Source organism: Meriones unguiculatus, chromosome 16 (genome assembly GCF_030254825.1).
Source record: "Meriones unguiculatus strain TT.TT164.6M chromosome 16, Bangor_MerUng_6.1, whole genome shotgun sequence".
In the NCBI taxonomy this organism is placed as follows: domain Eukaryota; kingdom Metazoa; phylum Chordata; class Mammalia; order Rodentia; family Muridae; genus Meriones; species Meriones unguiculatus.
This window is the reverse complement of record NC_083363.1, coordinates 31,887,920-31,914,518: the sequence shown is the minus strand read 5'-3', so window position 1 is coordinate 31,914,518 and position 26,599 is coordinate 31,887,920. Positions and strand designations below refer to the sequence as shown.

At 49.4% G+C, this 26,599-nt stretch overlaps 1 protein-coding gene across 4 annotated transcripts in view; it reads left to right on the top strand.

Annotated features, from left to right (window-relative positions):
- Daam2 (dishevelled associated activator of morphogenesis 2) overlaps window positions 1-26,599 on the top strand; it is a 105,247-nt gene that overhangs the window by 32,129 nt on the left and 46,519 nt on the right. For 2 of the 4 annotated variants that reach the window (XM_021636239.2, XM_021636237.2), the window contains exon 2: window positions 25,442-25,667. In XM_021636239.2, coding sequence (XP_021491914.1) covers window positions 25,500-25,667 — 168 coding nt within the window. In that variant the 5' untranslated portion in view covers window positions 25,442-25,499. Of the gene's footprint in view, window positions 1-308; window positions 562-25,441; window positions 25,668-26,599 lie in introns of those variants that run through there. The other 2 variants (XM_060369639.1, XM_021636238.2) reach the window with 2 other exon arrangements.

The window sequence follows — 26,599 nt, the reverse complement described above, 5'->3', positions numbered from 1 at the left end:
TGAAGAATGATCTGCAAATTTATGGAGTTCTGTGATTCCCTTTTGATATCATCCCTCTCTTTCATTTCTTTCTCACTCTTTCTTTTCTTCCTTCCCTCCCTCCCTCCCCCTCTCTTCTTCTCCTTTCTTTCTTTTCCTTTCCTTATTCATCTCTTCTTCCCTCCCTTCCATACTCCTCCCTTCCCTTTCCTGACTTTGCCCCTCTCTTTCTTCCTTTCTTCCTTGTGTCTTGCCCATCCAGAACATCTCAGGAAGACTGTCTCTTTAAGAGAGGCAGCTGTATCCTGTGCACTCTGGGATTCTGACAGTCAGCCCTGGCTCTCTTGCTGGGTACCGCTGGGCTACAACAGGGTTTGTCCTGAGCTCAGTTTGAGTCCTGAACTTCTAGAGGAAAGGGTCACTTCCAATGATGTCCTCACTTCCAGGCATCCATGCCCATCGGACTCCCCCCCTGAAGCCCTTTGGTAGCCAGGCCCTGGCTTTGGGCCAAAAGAGGCTTGCTGTTGACGGTTGAGATCCGGAGCTCAAAAAAGAAAGTTGGAAAATAGCTGGATGCCTTTGGTGAGTGTGAAAGAAATTTGCTGCCTCCTGTCCCTCATCTGTGGACTTCAGAGTGCAGACCTGGGATTAAGTTGTGTGAGTTTTGACAGTGGGATGGAATGGGCAGATATGCGAGGGGGAAGAGGTGGGGCTGGGATTCCCTTGCATGTGGGAATAACCTCAACCCTCCTCCCAGTTGTCATTCTTGAGACAGGAAGCTTGAGGTTGCCGTCAGGATAGAGCTAGAACTGTCTGAGGGCTGGTGTCAGGAGGGACAAATGGCAGCCTTCCTCCTTCAAAACAAAGTTCGGCCGGTGTGGACTTCGGGGCACTTTGTAAAAATGCCCTAGAGGCATTTTCTGCCCTTCTGTAGCCCCTGGGCAAAGCACATAACCTTATGGGCCCATCTTAGCAGGGGACTCGGGCCAAGTTTTCTTCTTAGGCAAGGGGACAGAGCAGCCTTGCTCCCTAAGTCCGTGTTGTTCCCTTGGATTGAGGAAAGCTACCCCTGAACCACAGCAGGCAGTGCCATAGTGGGAGGTGGCAGGTCTGCCAAGTGCAGGGAAGAATGGGGAGCCTGTTACTGCTGAGGCCTGGGAACATGGCCTCAGGGGGAGGCCCAAGTCACCAGAGCTGGCGAAAGGTCCAGGTCCATGCTGGGAGAATGGGACAGAGCCAGAACCCCATGGTGCAGAGAAAATGGTCCTCCAATCCCACTTGCTGGGGCATGAGCACAGGTGCAGCTGACCTTAGATGCCTAGGTACACCTGTGCAGGCGGTGCTTGAGTCCTGGGGCCTCCAGTGGACAAGGCCGAACACAACAGCAACTCCGTGTCTTCCAAGACCAGGGCTTCTCCTTCAGGGAAGCCTTTTGCTGAATCCTAAGCTCTTCCTTGGGCCAAAGTCTGAACAAGAGATTTGCTGAGACAGAAGATGCCAGGAAGCAATCTAGAGGCTGTGAATCTGGGTCTTGGTGTGCGTGGTGGTGGTGTGTGTGTAGCAGTCCCCACAGACTCACAATAGTCAGTACTATTTGTTGTGTGCCTTGAAGGCATTTGTGACTGTGCCAAGGCTTATCTGTGTGTGTGTCGGGGGCGGGTGGGGGTGTATGTGTTCAGGTGCACATGTGCACACATGCATGTCCAGAGGTCAACTTCAGATGTTTCTCAGGTGCCATCCATTGAGATATGCTGGCTCTGTGGCCTGGGTCTTGCTGACTCGGCAAGACTGGCTGGCCACCAAGTCTCGGGATACTCCTGTCTCTGCTTCCTTGGCGCTGGAATTATAAGAGCTGTCTGCTCCACTAGCCTTTTGCTGCGGGTTACGGGGGCCATTTGAGTTAATGATAAGTGAGAACTTTACCAATCAAACGAGTCTCCAGCCCCCAGCCAACGAAATCCACGAGTCATGGATCATTTTATTTTACAGGAAATGAAGCTCAGGTATCGAGGATCATGCATCCTTAGGGCTGGAAACTCACAAATAGGACATCTTCATCCATCTTTTCCCTCACCCACCCATTCATGTGTGTGTCCTCATCCACCCATTCCTTCATTCTTTCATTCTCTCATCCACTCATCTCCTCATATCCTTATCTATCCATACTCTCACCCATCCACTCCCTCATCCCTCTAGTCATTCATTTATTTAACTAGTTGGACTGTTTGGCTTTCATGTGTCAGCCACATGGTAGTCACCAAAGGCACAGCTGGGACAGATGCTGGCAAGGGCTCAGAGCAGCTTAGCTGCACAGCCTGCATGTTGATCTGCACCCAGGGTCTTCTGTGCTAGGCTCAGAGAGCCTTGCAGGGGAGTGTGAGAATGTCCTTCTCAAGGTCCGAGAAGACTACAGGAGAATGTTTTCTTCCTTGGCAAAATGCTACATTGTGTTTTAATAATTATCCAAAAGTTCTGTATCGGGTGGCTGGCCACTATAGAGCTCCTACTGGCATCAGACTTTTTTTGTTCCAGTGTGCTTCTGTTCAAGTTGGTACTGTGTGGTCTATTAAAAATGACAGCATTTAACATCTGGAAGATTTGTGTCTTAAACTGGAGTCTGAATGGGAGCCCAAAGGACCAAAGCTGACTCAGAAAGGCTGCTGGGGTGCCATAAGGGATGTGGCACAGCTTTCTCCTCTTCTGAGCAGACTGACTAGGCTGAACAGAACAAGGTCTGAAGCCTGTGGCTTCCCGCTCTCAGGCTTAGGAGGGGCAAAGGCTGGAGACACAGAGAGAAACAAGCAGGTCAGGAGAGATGACCTTGATTCTGGAACAAGGTATCATGCTTTGAATACTGCACCTCTGATCTCCATAAATCTTTGCACCTCCCCGGTGGGTCTGTGCAGAAGGGACAGTGTGTGCTGAAGTTAGGGACAAGCTGCAGGCCTCCTGGAACAATATGGCAGCTCAGAGAGCAGTGTCCTCCTAGCTTTTCCAGATCCTAGCCTCTTTCAGGGTGACATGGCTGTGTCAACATCACTGTAGGGAGCCATGGCCGTCACTAATGCACAACCAATCAGAATTCATCTAGGGCTGGCCTGGTTCTTGGACCTATAGTTGGGGCTGGGCACACAGAACCCTTTGGGTAGGAGACTTTGCCAGTCCAGGGGACAGGAAGCTCAGAATTTGATGTGTCTCTTCCTTATCCATTTCTTAGCCTTGGAGTGGAGTGGCCTGTGGTCATTCCCCTTTCTCCATGTGCTCCACTGTGTCTGCATGCACTGGTTTCCATGCTAGGCTGGTCTGGATTCTCCTCTCTATCCCCACTGGGGATCTGCCAACATCCCCTGCAAAAATGCTGAGATAAAAGCTTTGGCTTTGAGGGCCAAAACGTGCTTCATATCTCACCCCTCAGCTCTCTCTGCTCTGGGTCTTAAAGCAGCCACAGACAATCTACAAATAAACCTGTGTGGGTAAGTTCTAGTGAATCTGGGGTTGCAAAAACAGCCAGGGCTAGATTTCGCTTGTGGGCTATAGGCTAACTCCTGACTAAACAGAATCAGCCCCACGAAGCCCATGGCTGATTCCCCATGGCATATCTTCATGTGCCTGCACGAGCTGGGATCCCCAGCCACAGGGTAACATTTGTCTTCTCTCCCCTCCCCCCTCCTTCCCCCTCCCTTCCCTTCTCTTCTATTTTCTCCTCTATCCAGGCAGTCCAGGCTGGCCTCAAACTTTCTACGTAGCCAATGCTGACCCTGGACATACCCTCTTGCCTCTATCCCCTTCCCAAGTAATGGGATGACAGGTTGCTGCCACCACATTCTGTTTCTGCCAATGCTGAAGATCAAACAGCCAACTAAACCACAGCCCTACCCACCCCACGAGCCCCGCTCAACTCCACTCACCATCTCGAAGGCTCTCTTCTTTTTCTTGCCTTCTAGCCTTTGCCCAAACACTCTCCTTCACCTGGAACACCCCTCCCTTCACCTCTGTCCTGCCTGCTACCCACTTTTTAATTTGACCCCTTCCTTCAGGTCAGAGGTTTCTTCTTCATGTCCTGCTGTGACCTTCCTCCTCTTAATCCTCACCAACACATGGCACCCTCCCCTTTCCTGAGACTGCTAGTTTTGTGCTGACATACAAGTGCTGTATCTTAATGAGTTATTCCTTACCATATTTCAAGGGCAGGGATCAATGGACCCTGTCCTATCTGCTGCCTCCTCTACTCCCAGCTTCATGCCCACCAGGATAGTGTTAGAGTAAATCCTAGTGGCCTTCCCCTCCTCCCCAATAGCCTTTGTTGCAGAAGGGGCTTTTGTGGGGCCCAGCTGTGCCCAGGATCACCTGTTTGACACTGTGGGTAAATCCATCTCTGGTTTTGTAACCTGAGCTGGCGCCAGCTCCTACGCCCCCGAGCTCAAATGTCCCTGTTTGTTTTGACATCCCCTGAGGGGGCCTGGATGATCTAGATTTCAAAGCAATATTTTTTTTTCCTAGCAGCTACTGGAGTCCAAGCCCTTGCCAGCTCCTGGACCCCTGTGTTAGTGTTTTCAGTTAATTAAGAAAACAAACGCTGGTTTCTGACTGAGACAGGCCTGCAGATGGGGCTGGAGGAGCCCCTGGCCTTGTCCACGTGCAGGAAAGGGTGGTCAGCACCTGCAGGAGGGTGAGCAAGCTGAAAGATGGCATGCCAGAAGGGACCCCAGATGCCCTCTCAGCAGGAGAAGGCTCCAGGAACTCATAGAGTTCAGAGGACGCTCCAGGCTGAGTCCAGCACTCGGATTCTGCCTTTCCTACCTACCCAGGATGCGTCTGGACTTGGTGCAGGTTGCACGAGGCCTCTTGGAGGACAAAAACTGTCTCAGGAGTATGGGTCTATCCCCAAGATGGTCACCTTCACGGTCTGCTGTTAGAGGACAGTGGGGAAAGTTAACTTGGTGGTGGCTTTGGAGCCCCGGGGAGACAGCCTGTCCTTGTCGATAGGGATCCCCACTCAGGGATGCGGCTCTCCCATCAGAGCCCCTATTTGAGTTTCAGAGAGTTTATTGCATTGTAGTAGAAGTTAGCACCGTCTGTCTTGAGGACACTGTCTTAGCTGAGCTGGGCACTCACAGCACATCTCCCCTACAGCCTGCTCACCCCTCAGCAGTGCTGGGGAAGGCACATGGACTCCTAGTTTCAAAAAGGAAAATTGAGATAAAAAAATCAGAAGCTATGATTGGTTTCTAGGATGCTAGAGACTGTCTTCTGAAGAGAGGGACACCATCACTGGGCCTTAGCTGGGCTCATGATACATAAGGAAAACCTTTTCTAGTGGATCTTGGCTAAGAGTTGGGGAAACTTTAAAATTTGTTCTGGAGACAGTCTCATTCTGTAGTGTAGGCTAGCCTGGAACTCTCTGTAACCAAGGCATCCTTTTCTGGCTTGCCTCTACCTCCCAAGTGCAGGGATTATAGACAGAGGCCTCCATGCAAAGTTTATGTGGTACAGGGGAGCAAACCTAGGATTGGTGCAGGCTTGGCAGTCACTCTACCCACTGACACATATGCTTGGTTAGCCAGGCTGGCCTGGAACTCACTGTGTACCCCAGGCTGGCCTTGAATTCATGGTCAGGCTGCATGGCAGGCTTGAGCTGCCACACCTGGCTTTGACTTTTCTGTTTGAACTGCATTTTTGTAATTGCTTCCACTGAATGCACGATCTCTAGTAGGGGAGAAAAGGAAGCCAAGAACCACCCAGAACTTGTCCACTACTGCAGTTGCTCGGAAGAAGAGTCAGCGCTGTGATACAAAGGGTGTGCTTGCACACCCAGCTCCGTCGAGAGTTTGCGGAGGGCCTGCCTCTGAGCTGCAGTTTCCCTGTTTGTGTTGTGACTTGATGATGATAGGCATCTTCTTTCTTAGCATCTTGGAGCTCCCAGCAGTAAGGGTGGGAAGGTCATATCAGAGAAAGGAAGAGCCGAATGCTCACATAAGGTGAGAACAGGATTCCAAGAGGGAGGCCTGGCCATCGGAAGTAGAGGGGGTAACTCTAGAGTGAGCAGTTTGGGACTGGGTTTGTAGTGTGACATCGGTTGCTATAGAGGACAGTAGCACTCACGCCTCTTTTCTCTAGGTGGGGTCCGTCTGACTTACTTCTCTATTGAAGTGAGACAACACCATGACCAAAGCAACATATAAAAGGGAGCATTTGAGTTGGGTCCATGTCTATCATGGGGAGGAGCGTGGCAACAGGCAAGCAAGCATGGGGCTGGAGAAGTAACTGAGAGCTTATGTCAGGTCCACAAGCACATGTCAGAGAGAGAGAGAGAGAGAGAGAGAGAGAGATCCCCAGTGATACACCTCTTCTAACAAGGCCACACCCCCTAACCCTCCTAAACAATTCTACCAACTGGGGACCAAGTATTCAAGCACATGAGCCTGTGGAGGGCCATTCTCATTCAGACCACCACAGAGGCTGTGGAAGTGCTCCTGGGCTCCAGAGCCAGGGTAGGCCCCTTGCCTGGGCTTTTGCTGAACACATCTCCATGGGAAGCTGAGCTGTTCTCCCTCAAACACCTCTTGTCTGAACATAAAATCCTGCCGACCTAGTTTCAGGATCTCAGAAGCAGATCCACGTGTTGAGTCCTCCTCTCATGTGTATGTGTGTGTTATTTGTATGTGTGTGTGGTATGTGTCTGCATGCATGCGTATGTGCATGAATGCTTGCATGTGTGGTGTGTGTGTGTGTGTGTGTGTACATGCCACCTGTGTGTGTTTTACCTGGGCATTCTTAGCCCTTGCATTTCCAGCTACCTGCAGATTCGTGCTCCAGACCCCACTCAGTGTCCCATGTTATAAAGTTCCCACTATCCCTTGGTTCTTCCCCTAGTTTCTTTCAGTAGCTGAGGTGGACATTCACTTGCTCTGCGGAGAAGTTGGCCCCTGATAAGACAGTTAGCACAGAATTGGAAAATCGCAGTCCTCCCGACTCTCCTCAGCTTACGCGTTTCCAGAACGCAAGGATCTGGCAGGTTTAACATTGCATCCTTCGTCCGTCTTGGCCTGAGTATCCCAGAGTTCATTATCTGTGGACAACCGAGTGGATTTCTCACGCTTCTTCAGTCTGGGATGTTCAAGATCAAGTCTCTAATTATGCAATTCCCAGTGAGAGCTTCCCTCTGCTTCCAGGGCGTTACCTTACTGCTCTGCCCTTCACATGGTGAGTGCTGTGTCTTCACGTAGCACAAGGGTCAGAGCCGAGGCTGTCCTTTTCTATCTCTTCAAGATACTAGTTCACTCATGAAGGTCAATCCAATTTCCCCAAAGTTGCCGCATCTTAAATGTACCATGATAAAGTATTAGTTTGTGAGCATTTGTGTGTGTGTGTGTGTGTGTGTCATGTGTGCATATGTGAGTTGTATGTCTGTCTGTATGGTATGTGTGTATATGTGTGTGTGTGCATGCATGCTTGTGTGTAAGTAGTTTGTGTGTATGTGTGAGTGTGTGTATGTGGTGTGTGTGCATGAGTGCATGTGTACGTGCGTGTTGTATGTATGTGTGTGTGGTATGTGTCTGTGCATGCATGAGTATGTGCATTAATGCTTGCATGTGTGGTATGTGTGTATATGTGCATGTGTGTGTGCATGCATGTATGGAGGTGCACATGTATGTGTGAGTACATGTAGACGCCCAAGGATGATGTCAGGAAGCATCTTCTATAATCTTCCACCTTGTTCACTGAGGCGGGGTCTTTCTGTCAAACACAGAGATCATCAATATGGTTAATCCTTCTGGCCAGCTTGCTCTGGAGAGCCCCTGGCTCTGCCTTCTGAGCCTGGAATGACAAGAGGGTCACCACACGCCCCGGCACTTACATGGATCCTGAGGGTCTGAGCCCTCTCACACTTGTCTGTCAAGTGCTTTAACCACTGAGCTATCTCCCCAGCACAACACGCCACTTAAGTGTGGGCTCTGGATAAGCACATTTGGGTCCTTCAGTGAATGAGTTCTGGAGGGGTATACAGACATGCAAAAGAAGACGTCATCCCCAGCCCCAGCATCTGGCCTGTGGTAAATTCTCAGGATACTGATTGGACGAATGAACGTGAGCATGTACCACAAATGGCATGGAGGCCTCATAGCTCTTCGCTGAAAGGATGCGGGCAGCTGGTGTTTGGATCACTCACCCAGACAACACCTTCACGGATGGTATCTGAACAGGCCACTCCAATCAGCGTCTCCTCTTCTCATACTGGGGTCCAAGCAGGAAACCCAGAGGTGAGAAGCCAGGGCCTCTCTCGTGGGCCCCAGACTGGCTGTGGGTAGTCCATACCATGCTGATTTTGTGTAGACACTTACCACACATCTTGGCACTGCCTGCCTGTCCCTGGCCATTTTCTACAGAGGTGTGTGATCCTGCATCTGTGCACAGCATGGGGGATGAAGTGCAACGTGTGTGTGTGTGTGTGTGTGTGTGTGTGTGTGTGTGTGTGTGTTGGGGGTAGGGTGGCGGAGCCAGTAGTACTTTGGAAAATGCACAGGACCCAGTTTGTGCCAGGAAAGATGCCTATGCTGGAGGCTGAGAGACACCTTGTTTGATAGTCAGTGGGGTGCTGCCACCTTTGAAGCTTTTAATACTCAACTGGGAGGAGACTGGGCAGCAGGAATTTTGGGGACTGCCAGTGGGATATGAGAATTTCAAGTGTTGCTCGGTGAGGAGAGACTTGCCCTTCAGGTGCTTGCTTATTCCTTGGCACACTGAGGTGCACTTTCACGTGTGTCCGTTCCATCCTGGTTCTTGAGGATGAAGAGGAAGAACCACATTCCTGCTCTTGGCGGGTAGTTTATAGTGAAGGCCCCTGAGGAGGGGGTGTTGGCACCGTCCCCGGATTCTTTCTGAGACGGTCTGTTGTTGAGAGACATGTCATCATTCAGTATCTCTCACTGCATTATCCCCCAGGTCACTGCTCTCCAGAATTATCCTGGTGTTTGCCCTTCTCCGGCATCTCATGTGTCCTCCTTCCCTGGTTGAGTTATATGTCATTTACCCATGCTCTCTGACACTGGGTTCCATGTTGCATTCAGGAACATTGTAGCCCCTCCTGACTGCTATCCAGGAAAGTGCATGTGGCATATTCCCACTCTTGTATCCTTACCATGTATCCTTACGTGCCTGGCCCAGAGATGGCTCATCTGAGATGGTTGTAGGATGCAGGATGTCAGGGGACCAATGCTGGGTTTTATCTATTTCATCTGTAGTGATGCCCTTTGTTTAAATCTCTTCCTGGATCATCCAGGGAGAGGGATGGATGCCTGGGGAAGCTGCTGAAAGACTAGAATTTTCTGAAAAGCTAGAGACATGGAGCGCCCCTGGTGGGAGTGGAACCCTGTGTGACTTAGTCATTAGAAGCGCCTTTGCCCTTGGATGCTCGGCTTTCCTGGGCCAGCAGGGGCAGGAGCCTTCAAGGATGGTTTATGAACCAGACCCTCCATGTGCTGAGGCCTGCAAGCTTCCTTTCTCTGAGCGGGGACAAAGTGATGTTGGAGGGGAGCGGACCTGCCTCTGTAGCCCTCTGGCTCAGGCAGCTCTGCTGAGCTGGAGGGAGAACAGGCCGCCTGGGAATAGCTGGGAAGCATGTCCAGACCTTGGGTCTACACCCTCCAGGGCCAGGATGTGGCGTGGGACCCAGGCAGGCAGAAGTTCCCACTGCTCGCTCAGCTTGAGAGCTCCTAAATACTCTGGGCTCCGGAGGCAGGAGAGAGGGGGAACTCTAGATGCCTGGGTCAAAACCACATCAGGACCAGGACAGCTCGACAGTCACATACCTCTGACATTTTTCTTCTACCTGGACAGCTGCCAGGGGCCCAGCAGCCCAGCCTTGCCTCCTTGTGGAGTGAGCAGAGTCTGGGGTTAACCCTTTCAGGCCCTGCCTAAGTCAGCTTAACTGGCTCTCTCCAATTAGCCCTCATCTGTTCATCACATACCAAAGGATTCACACATATCCTGTTTGATAGTTGCCTCATTTATGCAGGAGCAGAGACATCAAAGAGTTCACTGGAGCATCACTTGTCTAAGCTTAGAGAGTTGCTAAGTTAAGTTTCATATATTTATGTGTATTTCAAGGGCCTGTTAGGCACTAGGCAGTGATTCTATCCACTTTAGACAACAATGGCAGATGAGGAAAATGGCCCCATGAAGGCTCTATGGGCCGTGATACATACCTGGGCATTCACTGGCATCCATAAACAGGATGGATCAGGTTGGAGCCCTGGGCTTGTGAGGGTAGACCTGCCGCAGAAGGGAGAAGATCAATGCATAAACTATAGATTTTCAAGTGTGTGGGAAATGGAGAGGTGAGAAGTAAACCAGGCTGGTGGAGGGGAACTCCAAGGAGCCTCTTACACGTGACCGCGCAGGTGGAGTGCCCTGTCAACTCTGCTGGGGTGGGTAGTATGGCTGCCAATGTGACTGCTTAGAAAAAGCACCCAAGAGGCTGACAGGTGGGGCACCCCTCTGGGTGTGTCTGGGAGGGTCTTTCTGGAGTGACTGTGGTTAGAATCACCCTGAACGGGGGCAGTGCCATCTCAGAGACTGGCATCCCAGATGGGATAAAAGACGAAAATGGAGAAAGCGAAAGGCCTGGACATGTTCTCTGCTTCCTCGCTGACATGTTGAGAGCTGTTCTGTTCCGCCGTACTTTCCCCACGTGGAAACCTGCATGGAACACATGCATGGAACCCTGTAAGGCTGTGAGCCAAAGCGTGCCTTCCTTAAGCTGCCTCTCTCGGATAGTTGGCATGAGATAAATATCTCTCATGCACACATGCATGTAGCGGCACGCATGCGCATGCATGCACACACCGGGTGTTCACCAGGTGCCAGGTGTCTCCCCAGCTGCCACATGTAACCCACTCACCCCACTATTACCCGCTGAAGGAGATTACACGATTGTTCCAGTTTTCACCTTGGGAACGCTAAGGGTATTCGCCACTCTTCTCATCACTGTGACAAAATAGTCAACATAAGCAGCTTAAGGAAGGAAAGGTTCATCTTGGCTCCAAGCTTCAGAGGGCTTTCAGCCCGTCAGAGCAGGGAAGGCCATTGACAGCTAGCATGTCACAGAGCTGAGTGGATATCATCTTCAAAAACCCGTCCCTAATTACCAACTTCTACCAGTGTAGCCCACCCGGCAAAGGTCCTACATCTTTTTAGATAGCACCACAGGCTTGGGATTAAGTGTTCAAAAGGTGTGCATGTAGGGGTCACTCCCAGACTTATGTCAAACACTGAGTCATGGGGAAGTACACTGGCTTGCCATACATGACACAGATAAGAAGTAGCATGGGGCCAGAATGCACGTGGTATATAAATGTGTGAGTAAAGCATCCACACACGTGAAATAAAATAACCTTTGAATTTTAAAAAATAAATACGTAAAAATGGAAAAAGAATTTAAAGCAGATTAGCCAAAGGGAGCTTATATCTTGCTTTATATTTTTAGCACTTATTATACCGCTAACATCATATTATTGATGTTAAAACGTTAATTCTACATAAAATGAAGGTGGAAAATCCAGCCCCAAACTAGCATGCCATATGCATCTGGGTGGACACGAGTTCATTTTTCGTTTTTTAAACAAATGCCTCAGTGGAAGGGGTGTTCTGCGATGGAAGCTGACAGAAGGGAGGGAATCCAAGTCAGTGAGAGGTGACTAAGATGGCCAGAAGTGGCAGGAGCAAGCCACTGCCACAGGCTCATCTCGAGCCTTCCCGCTTCTCCTCTAAGTACAGATTTGGCACCCTCCCTGGCGTCCTCTTCATGAGCAGCCATCTGGGAAGATCTAACGGGCCACAGTGTTAGATGGCCCTCTCTGCTCTGTCACCTTAGCTTCTCACTGGGAGCTTCCCATCTTGTGTTATCACATATGCTCTTGTGCACGTATGTTCCTCTACCAGGTCCTCAGGAGAGCATCTTCTTTGTCCTTCGTCTTGAGTACCTGACACATACATGCAGGCTGCTAAATGTTGCCTGAAGCTACACGCCAGACACAGCGTCCAGGCAATGACTGAAGATGGCATGCCTAGGCACATGACCAGACTCTAAAGTCTGCAGCAGGAAGCATCGTAGCACATGGAGCTCATTGCGTGCATCTGGTGGTGTAATTTCCTTCGTGGGTTTTGAACATGCAAGAGTGAGGGCAGGAAGACCATGGCTGCATCTCACCATGGCTGGGAAGTTTGGATGGTTGCAGAGGGTGGCTTAGTCAGTAATGCCCTTGCCTGAGTTCAGGCCCCCAGATCCCACGTGAAAACAAAACAAATGCTTGGCATGGGTCCATGTGTCTGTACTCCCAGCTCTAGAGAAATGGAGATAGGTAGGTCCCTGGGGTTTCTGGCCAGCCAGCCTAGCTTGCTTGGCAAGCTACAGGCCATTGAGAAGCTCTACGAAAAAAAAAAAAAAAAAAAAGAGGTACCTGGGAAATGACAGCCAATGTTGACCTCAGGCCTACAGACATGTGGACATGTGTGTTCATGCATACACGGAAGACTTATCAGCAAGCAAAGGAGCCCCTTTCTGATAGGAGTGTGTGAGTGAGTATATAACCTGGTGTTTGCTCCCAGAGGACAAGGGCTCTTTCCCTCATTATATCAGAACCCTTAGTGTACACCTCTGGTCCGGATAACTGTGGGTGGAGGAAGGCTTAAGTGGAAAGGGGTAGGGATAATCATTGAGCCAAATGATGGAAGAGTGATGGGTAGAGGTCGGCAAAGATGGCAGGGAAGCTATTGTGGGTGTGTGATGGGAGGGGAAGCTGCTGGTGCCTCTCCTGATTTGGGAAGTTCACACCAGGTATCCATAGCAACCCTGAGTTGGGATGGCCATCTGTTGAAGGAAGAGGAACCTTAGGAACTGTGATGGGAAATGCTATGAAGATAGAGGTCTGGAAGGAGAGTTCCTTCCTTTTACTTCACTTCTTTCCCTCCACCACTTAGAACTGGAGACATTGCTCAGATTCCTTGAGTCCCCAGGGCAGGGCTCAAGGGGGAGGGGCAGTTTAAACAAATGAGTCTGGACACAGGCCTGTGGAGTGTGGCCCAGGGAGCAGGGGAGGAGGGGGAGAAAATCGCAGGGCTGGAGAGAAGGAAGCTCTATTTTGAGTGACTGAATTTCAGCTCCTCTGCCAGACAGATGGTGCAGACCCCTGTCATTTCTTCACAGGAGCTCTGTCCCTCCTCCTCGTCCCCCGTTGTCGGTGCCTATTCTGGGTCACATGACCCTATAGCCTTAGGACCTGGTGCTTTCTTACTGGGCTGTCTGGTGTCTTTTACTTGCATTCAAAACCTTCTCCAGTCTTCTCTCCTAAAAAAAATAATCAGTGTCCATATGCATCATGTATGTGCAGATGTGTGTAGATGCACACATGTGGAGGCCAGAGGACAGCTTTGGCTGTTGTCTCTCGGGCATTACACACTATCATTTTGAGGCAGGGTCTCTCACAGGCCTGGGACTTACTAAGTAGATTAGAGTGGTTAGTCTGCCAGTCTCGGGGATTTACCTGCCTCTGCTTTCCCAGCACTGGGATCCCAAGTGTGTGTCCCCCAAATCGCAAGGCCCTGTCAACTCTCTTCTCCCCTCCTCTTGAATCTGCCACCTGCAGGGTGGGTGTATCTGGCCAGGTCTCGATGGCGAACTCAGCACCCTACTCCTGTGGGGAGGTCTATCACTGGTGACTGGGTGAGTGACTTGGCCTTGCTTGTTAGGGAGCTCAGAAATTCAGAAGGCCATGGACTCATAGCTGCTTTCTCAGAACCATGGTGGCCATTCCAGCCTCCATCTGTCTGCTTCTTGGATCCATTTCCTTCTTGGTCCTGAACTGGAGCAAGAGGAAGAAACTCTCTTACACCATGTACTTTATGGAGCTACTGTTGAATTTAATTAGATGGATTATTGGAGCTGGCTACTTAGTCAGTGGTCAGTCAACGTAGCTGCCTGGGATTTATAACAAAGCCCTTTCTGATTTGCCCTGTACCTTCCCAGGGGAACTGAACCCTTAGCTTCAGGTCTCTTCCACCAGCTCAGGCTTGACAGTTAACTCCTTCATTACCACCGTGCTCATCATTAAACTTGAGGTCCTTCTGGTAGGGACTCATGAGAAGTCTGAAGGTGAGAAGCACATGGATTCCTGGAAGACTACACATGGCTGTCAAGGTGATGCTACTACCGATGAGCAGTGGAGTCTGGTTGGTTCTCTTTCTGGACTCAACGTTGTCAGGTGTCACTAAGAGATCATAGTGATGGTGACCTTGCCTATTATGATTTGAGTTGTGACACCCAAGAACCTAAGATGGCTTAGGTTCTTAGAGGGACATGGATAAGTTAAAGATGTTGATTATTATTTTGAACAAGTTCCTGGATGGCTCTGCTGCTGGCCTGGGGACCCACTTTGAGATAATCAAATCTAAGTGACAACAAAAGGCAGGTGAGCTGTAACCTTAAAGAAAGGAGAGATGAAGCTGATGATTGACTAGGATATTTCTAGTGCTGGCCATTGTACCTCTAAATTAGACTGGTCTGGAAAACTTTTTATGTGTCCCAGCTTGGTAAGATGGCCAGCTATCTCAACTGGCTTGAGTTGAAAAGATTCTTCATAAGTGAGACTCTCCAATTCTAAATGTTGAACAATCCTGACCACACAAAAATGAGCCACTTGACCTATTGGCCTCCACCCAGGCCCCAGGCCCACCTGCTCAGTTGGCTTGAAGTAGGGTCCAGGCGTTGCTGTTGACTACATTGGGTAGCTAGGGAAGAGGCACTAAGGGTTTCGCTCACAGTCATAATCCTGAAAAGAAGAGATGAATTGTGGGAAAGATAGGTATAAATACTGCTATACATGATGACAGAGACAAACCAAAACCAAAGTCTCATGTCCAGGTCTCTGAGGGGTACTGCAGAAATTCAGGTGCCTGGCTCCTGACCCCATGAATGCCCACCTGAAACTCTGAGGACATCTAAGTGACTAGGCCACTAGGTGACTTGGGATGTCATTTGCGATCTAGCAGAAAAAGGTAGCATGAGAGAAGAGAGCTTGGGAATGAAGGCTCTCATCCAAGTGGCTAGTTTGTTGTGTGCTTTTGGCCTGAAGCCAAAAAGAGGTGTGTGGGGGGAGGAACAGTGAAGCAGAGAAAAAAGGGGTTGTCTTAGCAAGGGCTGAGGCCAGGAAGGACAGTGCCTTGTAGAAACTGTTCCATGCTCAGGGCTCATGAAGCTTAGAGGGTGAGGTGAACTGAGCCACATGCCAAGTTTGCATGCCAGTCCCCTAGATGCTGTGGCGATAGAGTCAAGTCCCCAGTGCCTGGATGGAATGGGAGGGTCCATATAGGTGAATGCAAGATTGACCAAGAACACCACTTGTAGGGATATCCAACTGGGTGTCAACACTAGATAATCTATAAACAGAACATGGGGTGTGTATATGTGTGTGTGTGTGTGTGTGTTGGGGGATGTATAACTTTGGCCAGTTGGTCAAAATCTGTTTGTAGTCTGAGGCTAGGGGGTTATGTTCTGTAACCTTGACCTAGTGATTTGATTTCTCTGTGCACTCCCCCTCAGACTTAAAACTGGAGTGCTAAGACCTAAATTGAAGAGTTTCTTGAGCTCTCTGTGAAGAAGGAGTCTGAGGGAAAGTCAGTTGGTAGAGTGTTTGCCCAGCCTGCATGAGGCTCTGGGTTCAGTGCACAGCATGCCAGAAAACTGGGTATAAAGAGCACGTGTCAGCAATCTCAGAACATGGGAGGCAGAGGAAGAAGGATCTGAAGTTCGAGAATATCCTCGGCTACCTTGCAATTTTGAGGATGCCTGCTTCAGAAAAATCAATTTCTTTTTATGAGCAAGAAATAACACATAGGCTGCGCCTGATATAGTGGGGACCAGTTAAAGTGCTCCTGTGGTTTTGAACTTCAGGCTTGCCAGGCCATCCCCAGAGAGAAGCAGGGGTGGTCTAGAGGGCAAGGAGAGGCAGAGTCAGCTTCAGAAGAGGTTCAAAGAAGTTCCCTGGCTGTGTCTGAATGGAAATCTATTGGAAAATAGATCTGAAATAAATAAAAGAAATCTGAATGGAAGGTGGAGGTCAGGAAAAGGAGGGTTCTTGGGGAGGAAGGGGATATCATTGGATTTGTCTGAAATACAGACCTGGAAGGGATCTTTTAGAGAGAGGGAGAAAAGCAGACATCTAGGCTCTGAGCCTTGGCTGGGCCCCAGCATGCCCACTGAATGCCAGGCCCTGCACTGGGCACTACAGTTCCTGCTAAACATTGGAGATGTTGTCCCTGAATGAGGAATGTCCTGGCTCAGTGAGAGCGGCTGTAATGCAGGAAGCAGTAGGCCTACCGAAGTTGGGTGATGCAAGTCTGACAGGATGAGGGAGGGCCGCAGGTACCAATAGGAAATGAGGCTTACCAGGTGAGGGAATGGGAGGGACAGCAAAGGAGGTGGATTCTAGGGGAGGGTTGGCTGGGGGAGGGAAGTTTTTCTTGGGGGAGCTTATCTACCATGGAAATGGCCTCTGGGCAGGAAGTCCTTGGGCAGGGGAGGCACTGGGCCTGGGAAACAGAAGCAGCTGCAGAGAGTAAGGACAATGTGGGTAGTAGGTCACCATGAGGAGGGGACAGAACAGAGTAGCCAGGGTGATAGATGGAGTGACAGGATACACAGAGGTGGTGTGTTGCTGCAAGGTTTCCAGGATGTCTGAGGCGACATCCTGATCACCCCGCACTGAGAAAGGGAGACCCTTTTCTGCGAAGGGAGCAAACAACTGCAGAGCTTGCAGGAAAGTCAAGGATGAGAGGGGAGGGGCTAGAAATGAGGTATTCCCGGAGGGCTTGGAGACCTGGGGGGGGGGCTGGGTTCTAGAGGAAAGCTCAGCCTCTGTAGCCTATTCTTTCAAGCACTCAGAGAAAACTGTCTTTTACATTTGTGTGCAAGACGCTGTGGGTTGACAGGTGAGGAAGGGACATGGGTAGGAGCACTGAAACAGACACACCTCTCATCCCTACACTCAGGAGGCTGAGGCAGGAAGACCACTACCAATTCAGGGGCGGTCTAGGGAGCTACATAGTGTGTTCTAGAGCAGTCTGGGCTACATAGTAAGATTTTGTCTCAAAAACTAAAAAATAAAAAGGTTAGCCAGATGGCCCGGTGCTTAAGGGCTGGTATTGTAGAAGACCCGGGGGCTCAACTTTCAGCACTAGTGCGGCCCCCTGGAACACCAGCTCCAGAGGATCCAATGCCCTTTTCCAGCCTCGAAAACCACTGCATGCATATGGTATACCTACATACATGTAGGCAAAACATCCATCCACATAAAATAAAAAGAAATAAAGCTTTGGAGCAGAAAAAGCCAGAAACAAAAGGTTCAGAAATCAAAATGCCCCGAGTTTACCTGAGAGTTTCAAGTATGATTTAACTATGCAAATCTATAAAGGAGCATTCCTTTCTGAGTGTCACTTGGCCCCTCTTGAGAGTATTTGGCCAAGGTCTACATGCCTCTCAGTGGATGCTGGAGAGGAAAAGACCTGGGTTCCTTGGATCTGCAAGAAGATTAGTTTCTGAAGAGTGAATCCCCCTCTCTTCTTTGCACACCTGGCTATTTGAATTTATTCATGTAGAGAATGCTTTCCCAGGACTTGCAGGGTGCTGGAGGCTATTCTCTTGGGACTAGAATCTAGATGGAGGAAAACTCATTGTTATCAAAATATAAACAAATACAAAATCAACCAAACACCATGATTCTCTATGAACTAGGATCTCCCAGGGTTTTGAGGAGAGTCTGGAGGTGAGGGTGGATTGGAGTGGTCAAAAAGGCCTAATTTTTTGCAAAATTAGAGTAGATGGAGAGGAAACTGATGGAGAGAAGAAGAAGTGGAGATCGATATTGGGGATGAGAGAGGGGTAACATGGAGACCCACAGGAGACTGAGCAGAGCTGTTCTTGACTTTATTTCAAAGCTAAGCTAATCTCTTGCTCTTATGACTTATCTAATTGCAGAATGATGAAGGACATAGAATCTTTGTACAGGCTTAATGTATCGCACATTTAATACCACATCTTATCATGGCAGAGTCAGGAATCTGTGGAACACAGGAATTCATTAGCTCTTATCAAGTTCCTGCCTCCGGGGAGAAGGGAGATTCAAAGCAGCTTTCCATGCCCTAGTCCCCTGGAGGAGTAAATGGGTCACTGTGATAGGAAGCTTGGTAGCTTGGAGTGAGTGGAGGAGTGAGGCCAGAGAGGGAGGAGAGATCAGGGTGACAGGGTCCAGTTCCTGAGCAATGCGGATCAAGGCCGTTGGAGCAGGAAGCCACGCAGATTAAAGTAATGTATCTGCCTCCAGGCCTGCCCATTCAGGGACTGTGGGTAACAAATTTGGAAACATAACAGGGAGTGGCTGGCCCAGGCTGCACTTCTTGAGAAATCGTGTCCGAGCTGGCCACTGTAGAGACGGGAAGGACCAGCTTCGTGGTTTGCAGGACGCAGGGTAAGAAGAAAATGTAGGGTTTCTTATAAAAAAAACATATTACAAGTTTCAAGCCAGTGGCAGGAGGGGTTAGATCTAGAGCGCACCCAGCGGACATGCCCTGGGGACTGGATCACCAGGACCTCTCTAGGACCATGTCTGGTCAGATGTGGCTGGATAGCTGTCTACGCTGGGGCTCTGAGCCAGGCTGTTCTCTGGAAAACCAGGTTCTATTCTGAGCGCTGGGATGGTGAGATGGGTGAAGAGAGACCGAACCGTCGCGCATACCTTAGGTAGTGCCATGGTTGTGTGGACGCCCTCTGTTTACACTCTTGCTGCTGTTCATGCTCTCTGATCTCTGTGCAGTGGAAAAATTGTTTCTGAGTTTTGAAATTAGCTTCATGAACTTTAGTTGGGCACGCTTCTGGGCTCCTTTGAGTCTCCGTTTCCTTGTATATAAAAAGGAGCATTGCCGGGCCTGGTGGCACAGGCCTGTCATCCAGCTATTGCGGAGGCTGAGGTGGGAGAATCACACATTTGAGTTATACCTGAACAGCCTAGCCACTTCAAGGGTAGCCTGAGTAACTTACCAAGACCCTGTTTCAAAACTTAAAAAAAATTTTTTTTAAATGCTGAAGAGATAGATCAGGGGTAGAAATGTGCTCAGCATTGCAAATCATAAAATCTGTTTTCAGGATGTTGGGATAATTAAATGCAACCATAAGTAGAAAAGTGAATTTCCAGGCCTGATAATGCAGGCCTCTACTGCCAGCTATTTGGGAGGCTGAGACAAGAGGGTATCAATTCAAGGCCTCACTGAGCTCAAGGCCAGCCTGAACAATAGAGGCCTGTCTCAAAACAGAAGATAAAAGGTGAAAATAAGACAAAAGAGGGAGGGGTGTAACTGGGTGCTGGGGTACTTAGCGTGCTCAAGGCTCTGGGTTCAATGCTCAAATCTCCAACTTCACCAAAAAAAGAGGGAGGGGGACAACTGAGGGAGGGAGAAGGAGAAAAAGACAAGGAGCCCGAGCCCAAACTGGCTCTTAGTGCATGCTAGTGTCCTTCCTTAGAGATGTGCTGGAGTTTGGGGATGGTCTGTTTGAGGCGTGAAGCATTGGAACTGTTTGGGATGTATAATTGCCACGCAGAACGCAGGGGGCCAAGGAGAGTGAGCCGGTAGCAAGGGTGAGTTCTATCATACCACGTAGGGGGGGGGGGCGAGTGTGGCCACTCAAACATGAAGCACTGGCCTCAAGAACTGACGGGGACTCGTGGCTCGGTTCAGGCTTTGTGACAAGAACGCTGGACATGAATGGAGTTCAGAACACGGACCTGTGGGTCCTAGCTGGATCTCGGAGCAGCCAAGCAGTGTTGACCAAGCAACTCAACAGCTCTCGAAGCTTTGATACTTGGTACCGTAACTGAGGTTCATAATACTCCCGTGATATTTGTGTCACCATTGCACCAGTGGCCACATCTTGCCAGGCCAGTTATTGTAGCTCAGAGGGTTCTTCTCTCCTTAAGTACTGTCAACGGCAGTTTGCCTGTGGGGGGCGAATCTTCAGGTTAGAATCATCTGGATCTCTCCATGTTCTAGGGCTCAAGTGTAGTGTCCTCAAGTGTAGTGTCCTGTCAAGTTCTAGAGGTAACCGAGAGCACTGACGACATCCTGTCACGCTTGGGGGTCTGTGGGATCCCACCAGCCAGCAACTCCAAAAGAGGTAACCAGTCCCGGGCACTAGGCTTTTTGTTAGCCTACAGGGTCTAGTGGAATCACAACCCTTTTATAGGGTAACCCAACTTAATCTCTGTCCGTCTATCTGTCTGTCTGTCTGTCTGTCCGTCTCTGTCCCTGTCTCTGCCTCTGTGTGTGTGTACGTTTGTATGTGTACACACACACATATAGCTTCAACAATAGCTGGTTTCCATACCACCTTTCCAAAGGGCGCTTATTTTTAGTCCTTCCTTCCATATTCCCTCTTCTACCCCACCCACCCATCCCCCACCCCCTTTGACTTATTCCAAGGTCACTGTGAAATCGGCCCAACTCTGAGGCTTAGAGGTTCCTAACAATTCCGGGTCAGAATCTTCCCTATGCTGTCAACTAGTCCCGACTCTCTTAGTTTTGTAACTGTTATTTGTTCCTTAATTGCTTCTTTTGTGTGGGGGGTACAGGCATGTGTGCAGCTGTCTGTGCACATGTATGCATGGGCTTATAGAAGCCAGGGGTCAACCTGGAATGATGTTTCTTAAGAACTCTCCATTTGCAAGCTGTGGAGTGTGGAGTGGTGAAGGGTCATATCTTGGGGTCAGAGTACACCAAACTGGAACAGAGGAGGGAGATAGGAAGTCCTTCCTGCCTGGCTCAGAGTGGAATGCGGGGAGCTGGGATGCTCAGAATGGACTGAGGGGAGCCCCTTGGGAAGCCTTTGAAAAGGGCTTGAGCCAGATAGTGACAAAGGTCGGGGGTGGTGGAGTCCTTTGTGAGCGTCAGCCAACAGCAGCCGTTCCATTGGAGGACACCAACTCTCAGAGAGACTATGAAGCACCATGGCTGCTGACCCCCAAGTACAGTGCAGAGCTGGGACCAGCCCCAGTCTCAGAGTATGGAGAGTCTGTGCCTTTGTGTCCCCACAGGAAGTGGGGGGGGGAGGATGTAAAGGGCAAGAGGCTGCAGCACGGAGGCTTCCATGGAGAGAAAAGTGGGTCATGCTTGAGGCAGGTTCAGTCCCTCTGGCCTGAGCTCAAGTCGCTGGTTTCCTTCTGTTCTTGCTTCCTGCTGGCTTCTCAATTCAGCTCCTCTTCTTAAAGGAACTTTACAATGACTCTCTGTTCTGGCCACCTCACCTCCCCACTCCCTGTCCGCAGCCAGACGCTGGCTTCTGCTTTGCTTTCTTTTCTTTTTAAATTTTGATTGATTGATTAATTGATCCGGGTTTCAGTGTTAGGAATTGAACCTAGAATTTCTTGCATGCTAGGTAAGCATTCACCACTGAGCCATATTCCCGGCTCTGTCAGCTCTATTTGTGGGGTGTGTGTGTGTGTGTGTGTGTGTGTGTGTGTGTAGAAGCCACTATCTTTTTTGGACATATGGTTTCTCGTTGGCCCAGAGTTTGCTGAATAGGATACGCTGGCTGGTCAGTAAACCAGCGAGCCCTAGTGAACCTGTCAGCTTCCCAGCTCCGGGATCACATGCACAACTATGTCTAGAATTTTTTTCACACCAATTCTGGGGGCTGAAGTCAGGTCCCCATGCTTGCAAGGCAAGAACTTCACCAACTCAGCCATCTCCCCCGACTCCAGCCCTGATTTTAATCCATGAGTAATCGTTACCCATACCTGTGGAGCCCAAGGCAGTGTGTCAGTATATAATGACCAAATCAGGGTAATTGGCCTATCTGTCATCCCAAACCCGCCATCTCTTTATTTACTTTTCTAACTAGTGAGTTCACAGTGCAGGAAAAGGCCAATTCCTCTTTCTTGATCTCTCAGTTTCTGAACATAAAGCTGGGTGGCTCCTGAATTCTGGCAGGCAATTGTTCTAAGCCTGGGCCTGAGCATTCCTGGGGGCCCACTGAAGGAATGTGCCTCTGGGCAGAACCAGTCTCATCTGTGGTGACCCTGAGGTGGAAGCCTAGCAGCCATATTGGTCTCCACCGACTGAGCACCCAGGTGTTCCTCAAAGAACCCCCTGAGGAAGACATGACTATGTCAGTGTCTCAGATGAGGCCCCTGGGCTCCTAGCTAGGAGATATTGTTAAGGTCACCACCAGCCAGGTAGGCAGAGCCAGGGGGCAATGCTGAGAATGCCTGGCTTCCAGGCCTCTGCTCCTGGCTCTGCTAGCAAGTGGCTGGAGCTAAGAAAGCAGATGGGCAGAGGTGTGAGCAGTCACTGGACCCCGCTCCCCGCACTGGGAGGAAATGGCATACATGATAACTGGTATCACAAGAATTCTGGCCAACCACAGCAGTAGTGGTTATGAATAGCTGCTATAAACCTGTACCAGCATGGGTCATGCTGACTAATATCCCTGATTGGGCAGGGTCTTGGGGGAGAGGAAGAGCGGAGAAGGCTGAGCAAGACTCGGGCTGTAGCAAGGTGAGGGGGTGAACGCAAGAATAGGGTCCACAAATACTCCTAGATACCAGTCTGACCCTCCTAGAGTTCCATCATGCTGCTAGCCTAGGCTCGTGTCTCAGCCTCTGAAAGCTTCTTTATGTGTCTGCACTCACCCCAGAGCTGTCTTGCTCACCAGCTCCCTTTGCATTCACAAGGCAGATGAAACAAACGAGATTAGCTTCATATTCTTCATGGTTACCCTCAACCCCATCTGCCTTCAGATCTGGAGCCTGACAAAGCCTGACACCAGGACACTAGGGCCTTGTCATACCCACTCTGTTGTTAGTATTGACTGTCAGCTTGACATCATCTAGAATTAGCAGAAAGGCAACTCTCTGGGCTTGTCCGTGAGGGATTATCTGGATTGGGCTGACTGAGATCTGCATAAAAAGAAGGAAACAGCTGTGTGCTAGAATTGGCACCTCCTCCTCCATGACTGACAACAGGTGTGATGTCACCTAATGCCTGGCATTCCCGCTTCCAAGTTGTTTCCACCATGAGGGATTATACCTCAAACTTCCTTAAGTTGCTTTGGTCAGGTATTTTGCCCCAGCAATGAAAGAGAGACAGACACCATCCATCTTGGTGTTGACAAATACTGTGGGAAATCCCCAGACATCCCTCCTCACTCTTCTGAAGTCTGTCACCATGGCCCAGGATAGTGACTCCCCCATCCCAGCCCCTGAAACTCTCCTCTCATTCATGGCAAAGGTTACTGACTGCTTGTCAACTGCTAGCACTGAGCAATTTCAATTGGCCTTTCCTGACTGATTGATAAAAAGCCTTCTACCCTCATTTTCGGCAAACAGGTAATTTCTAAGTTGATTTAGACCTATGGATTGAGCACTCGCTAGGTACGAGTCTTTTATTATCTGTAGAAATGAAGGTGATGCAGCCTCTGTCTTCAAGGTGCCTCAAATTTGCACGACAGCCAGGGTTTAATCAAGGAAAGGACCGGTGTCACATAGCTCTTGTAGACTGTTTTATTCAAGGCTTGTCTGAACCTATTAAAAAGCATACAAGATTTATAAAGAGAGATGAAAATAGAATCAATAAAAAAAGGCCCTAGAATGGCAATTAAAATGGGCTGTAACTTAGATGAGAGCTAACATAAAGTTCCATAACTATTAGCTAAATCGTTAGGAGTATGAGAGTAAAGTGCTGTCTCTAGAAGGTAGCAAGGTTCTCATGAGCCGTGATCAACTTGTTTATTTCTCTGTACGATTCTAAAGATTGATTCGAAGGAATGCTTCAGAGTTAGAGTAACTTAAGTTCCACGGGGCCTGAGTGAAAATTTCTCACGTTGCTGTATAGGAAAGGGGGCTGGTAATGAAGAGTCATGTGGGTATAGTGCCAGCTGTTGGACCTGCCCCAAGTATGGATAAAGAGTACACTGGTGTCTGAAGATGTGGCTGTCATGTCATTGGGATGGATTTAAGTGCGTGTCCCTGTCAGCGGTTTCAGTCGTGACGTAGTGACAGCCATGGAATACGCTCTCATGTATTGATAATCTAGAGCCAGGAGAAACAGCTAAGTACCAAGATTCAGAAGCGTTTTAACAATCCCAGCCAAGTTAAATAAAAAGATTGGCAAGATGCCTCAGCAGGCGAAAGTGATTGCACCAAGCCTGACAATCTGAGTTCTCTCCTCAGAATACACATGGTGGAAGGAGAGGGCTGACTCCCACAAATGTTCCTCTGACTTCCACATGCGCATCACACAAACACACAGGCAAACAAACAAATACTATATTTTTTATTTTTTTTTAATGAAGCTTATATGTAAGGGTCGGGAAGATGATCTGGGCAAGACTTCATAGGTGAATCTTGTTTGCCTCCTTGTTAAGCCTACTCAGGCCACCTGATGTATGTTAGGAACCAGAGGTAGAGCATAGAACTGCCTTAAGGAGGTCTGTATACTGATGGTTTAAGTAATCCAGGGGTAGCCATGGCAAACATGGTGGTGGCCAGTGCTCCTCCTCCAGCTGGCATCACAGAGTGAGGCTTCCCCAGTGGCAAACAATGAGTTAAGCCTTTCTGTTCTGACCCATCCATCCCAGTTCCTGACCAGAGCTGTGTCCTCTCCTCTTGATGGCTATCAAAAGCACATCTGGCTAGATTTTCCCAAATATGTTCAACACCATCCCAAAGGGCAGTCTCATCTGACCTGAGGTTTAATCTCCCAGATCTTCTCTTGCTGAGGACACTGGCCTCCTTCAAAATAGATGGGAGAGCCACTGTCTTATGGATATTTCATGCTTCTTGAAACATGTCTGTGTACAAGAGAGAGGGAAGGAGCTGAGAAGGCTCTTTCCATCTTCTACCTCTCTGGAGGCCAATGTATCAGGAGCTGTGCCCTATATATAATGAGCCCAGAGTTTCTTCAAACACCTGACTTCCCCCTCCCCTCCTTGTTGCCTTTGAAACCATCACTCCCAGAGCATGAAATGAATCAGACCCATAGACCTTGGTGGGTGTTGATCCTCTGGGGACCAGAGAACTCCTAAACTATTCTTACTATGGGAATGGAAAACATCAGATAAGCCCCAGCCCTGGCCCCTTGAAGACCACATATGTGATTACTATCCATTCACTTCTCCAGCAACAAAGAGAGGGAATGGGGAGATGTTCGTGTCAGGGAACACCTGCAAGTCTGATGAGGACAGTCGAATAAGTCCAGATAAAAGGAGCCGGAAGAGGCCGAGAGTCCATGAGGCATGATACAGGCCTTTGATGTTGAGTTGATGGTGTGCAACAGTCTCTGTGACAAGGGTTCTGCAGGTATTAGAACAGCCACTGTCCCTACCTGCCTGGCTTTCTCATGACCACCCACTCTCTCTATCTAGATCGTGCCAATGAGGACCTAAGGCACCTGCCTGCTGACCACCCCAGCCTGCAGTGACCATGGCCCTCCGCAAGAGGAGTCACCATGGCCTGGGCTTCCTTTGCTGCTTTGGAGGCAGTGACCTCCCCGAGATCAACCTCCAGGACAGCCACCCATTGCAGTATCTGGAGTTCTCCGGTCCCATCCCGAACCCAGAGGAGCTCAACGTCCGCTTTGCAGAGCTGGTGGTCAGTGAGGGAAGGGCTGAGAGGGTACTGATGGGGAAAAGGGTGGGTAGGCAAGCTCTTTTTAGGGATGAGGCAGGCTTCCCAAAGCACCTTCTCTGCAGAGGGAAACAGACCCTCACTGAGGCAGACATCATGAAATGGTCCCCAGGACAAAGGATGTGCCATCAATTCCCTTTAGTTCTGGACCATCTGATGCTGGACCAGCCTGGTTACTAATAGAAAGGGTCAGATCATGAAAAGAGACATTGAGAACTCTTGATATCATTCTCTCAGTTACCTCCTGGAATTTCCACGGGGGCCTTTAATTTCAGAAGCAAACAGATAGTAGGGTAGTACAGGGCCCAGTGAGAGCCTTGGAACGGGGGGGGGTAATAACGAGAGACATGGAGGCAGAAATACCTGGTTCCTGCGTGGGACCTGGCTTGGATCTAAGATACCTCCTGGGCTCTGTGGAGAATGGGTTGATGAAAGAGTTTCTCTTTGTCACAAACTCTGTGGACATGTTGCATTTCAAAGGCAGGCAAGCTGATGAGCAATCTTTTAAGATGCTGTGGTATGTGCTCTCCAATGGCAGCTGCTGGCCACCTGAGCGAGCTGAGCTGCTGACCACCCCAGCAGGACAGAGAGAGTGGGTGGTCATACACATGGGGTTTGGAAAACTTAGTCTGAAAGAAATAATGAGCCAGATGTGGTGGTGCACTTGGGAAGTGGGGGCAGGGGGATCCTGAGTTCAAGGTCATCCTTGGCTACATAGGGAATCCGAATCTGAGCTACAAAAGAGTCTCTCAAAAAAAAATAGAGAAAGAAAATGAAAATTTTAAATATGTTGGTGATCATTTTTACATCTATTACATGTTGAAATGATCATATTTTAGGTATACTAGTTGAAATAAAATGTAACATTAAAATTAACTTCACCTACATTTTCTCTT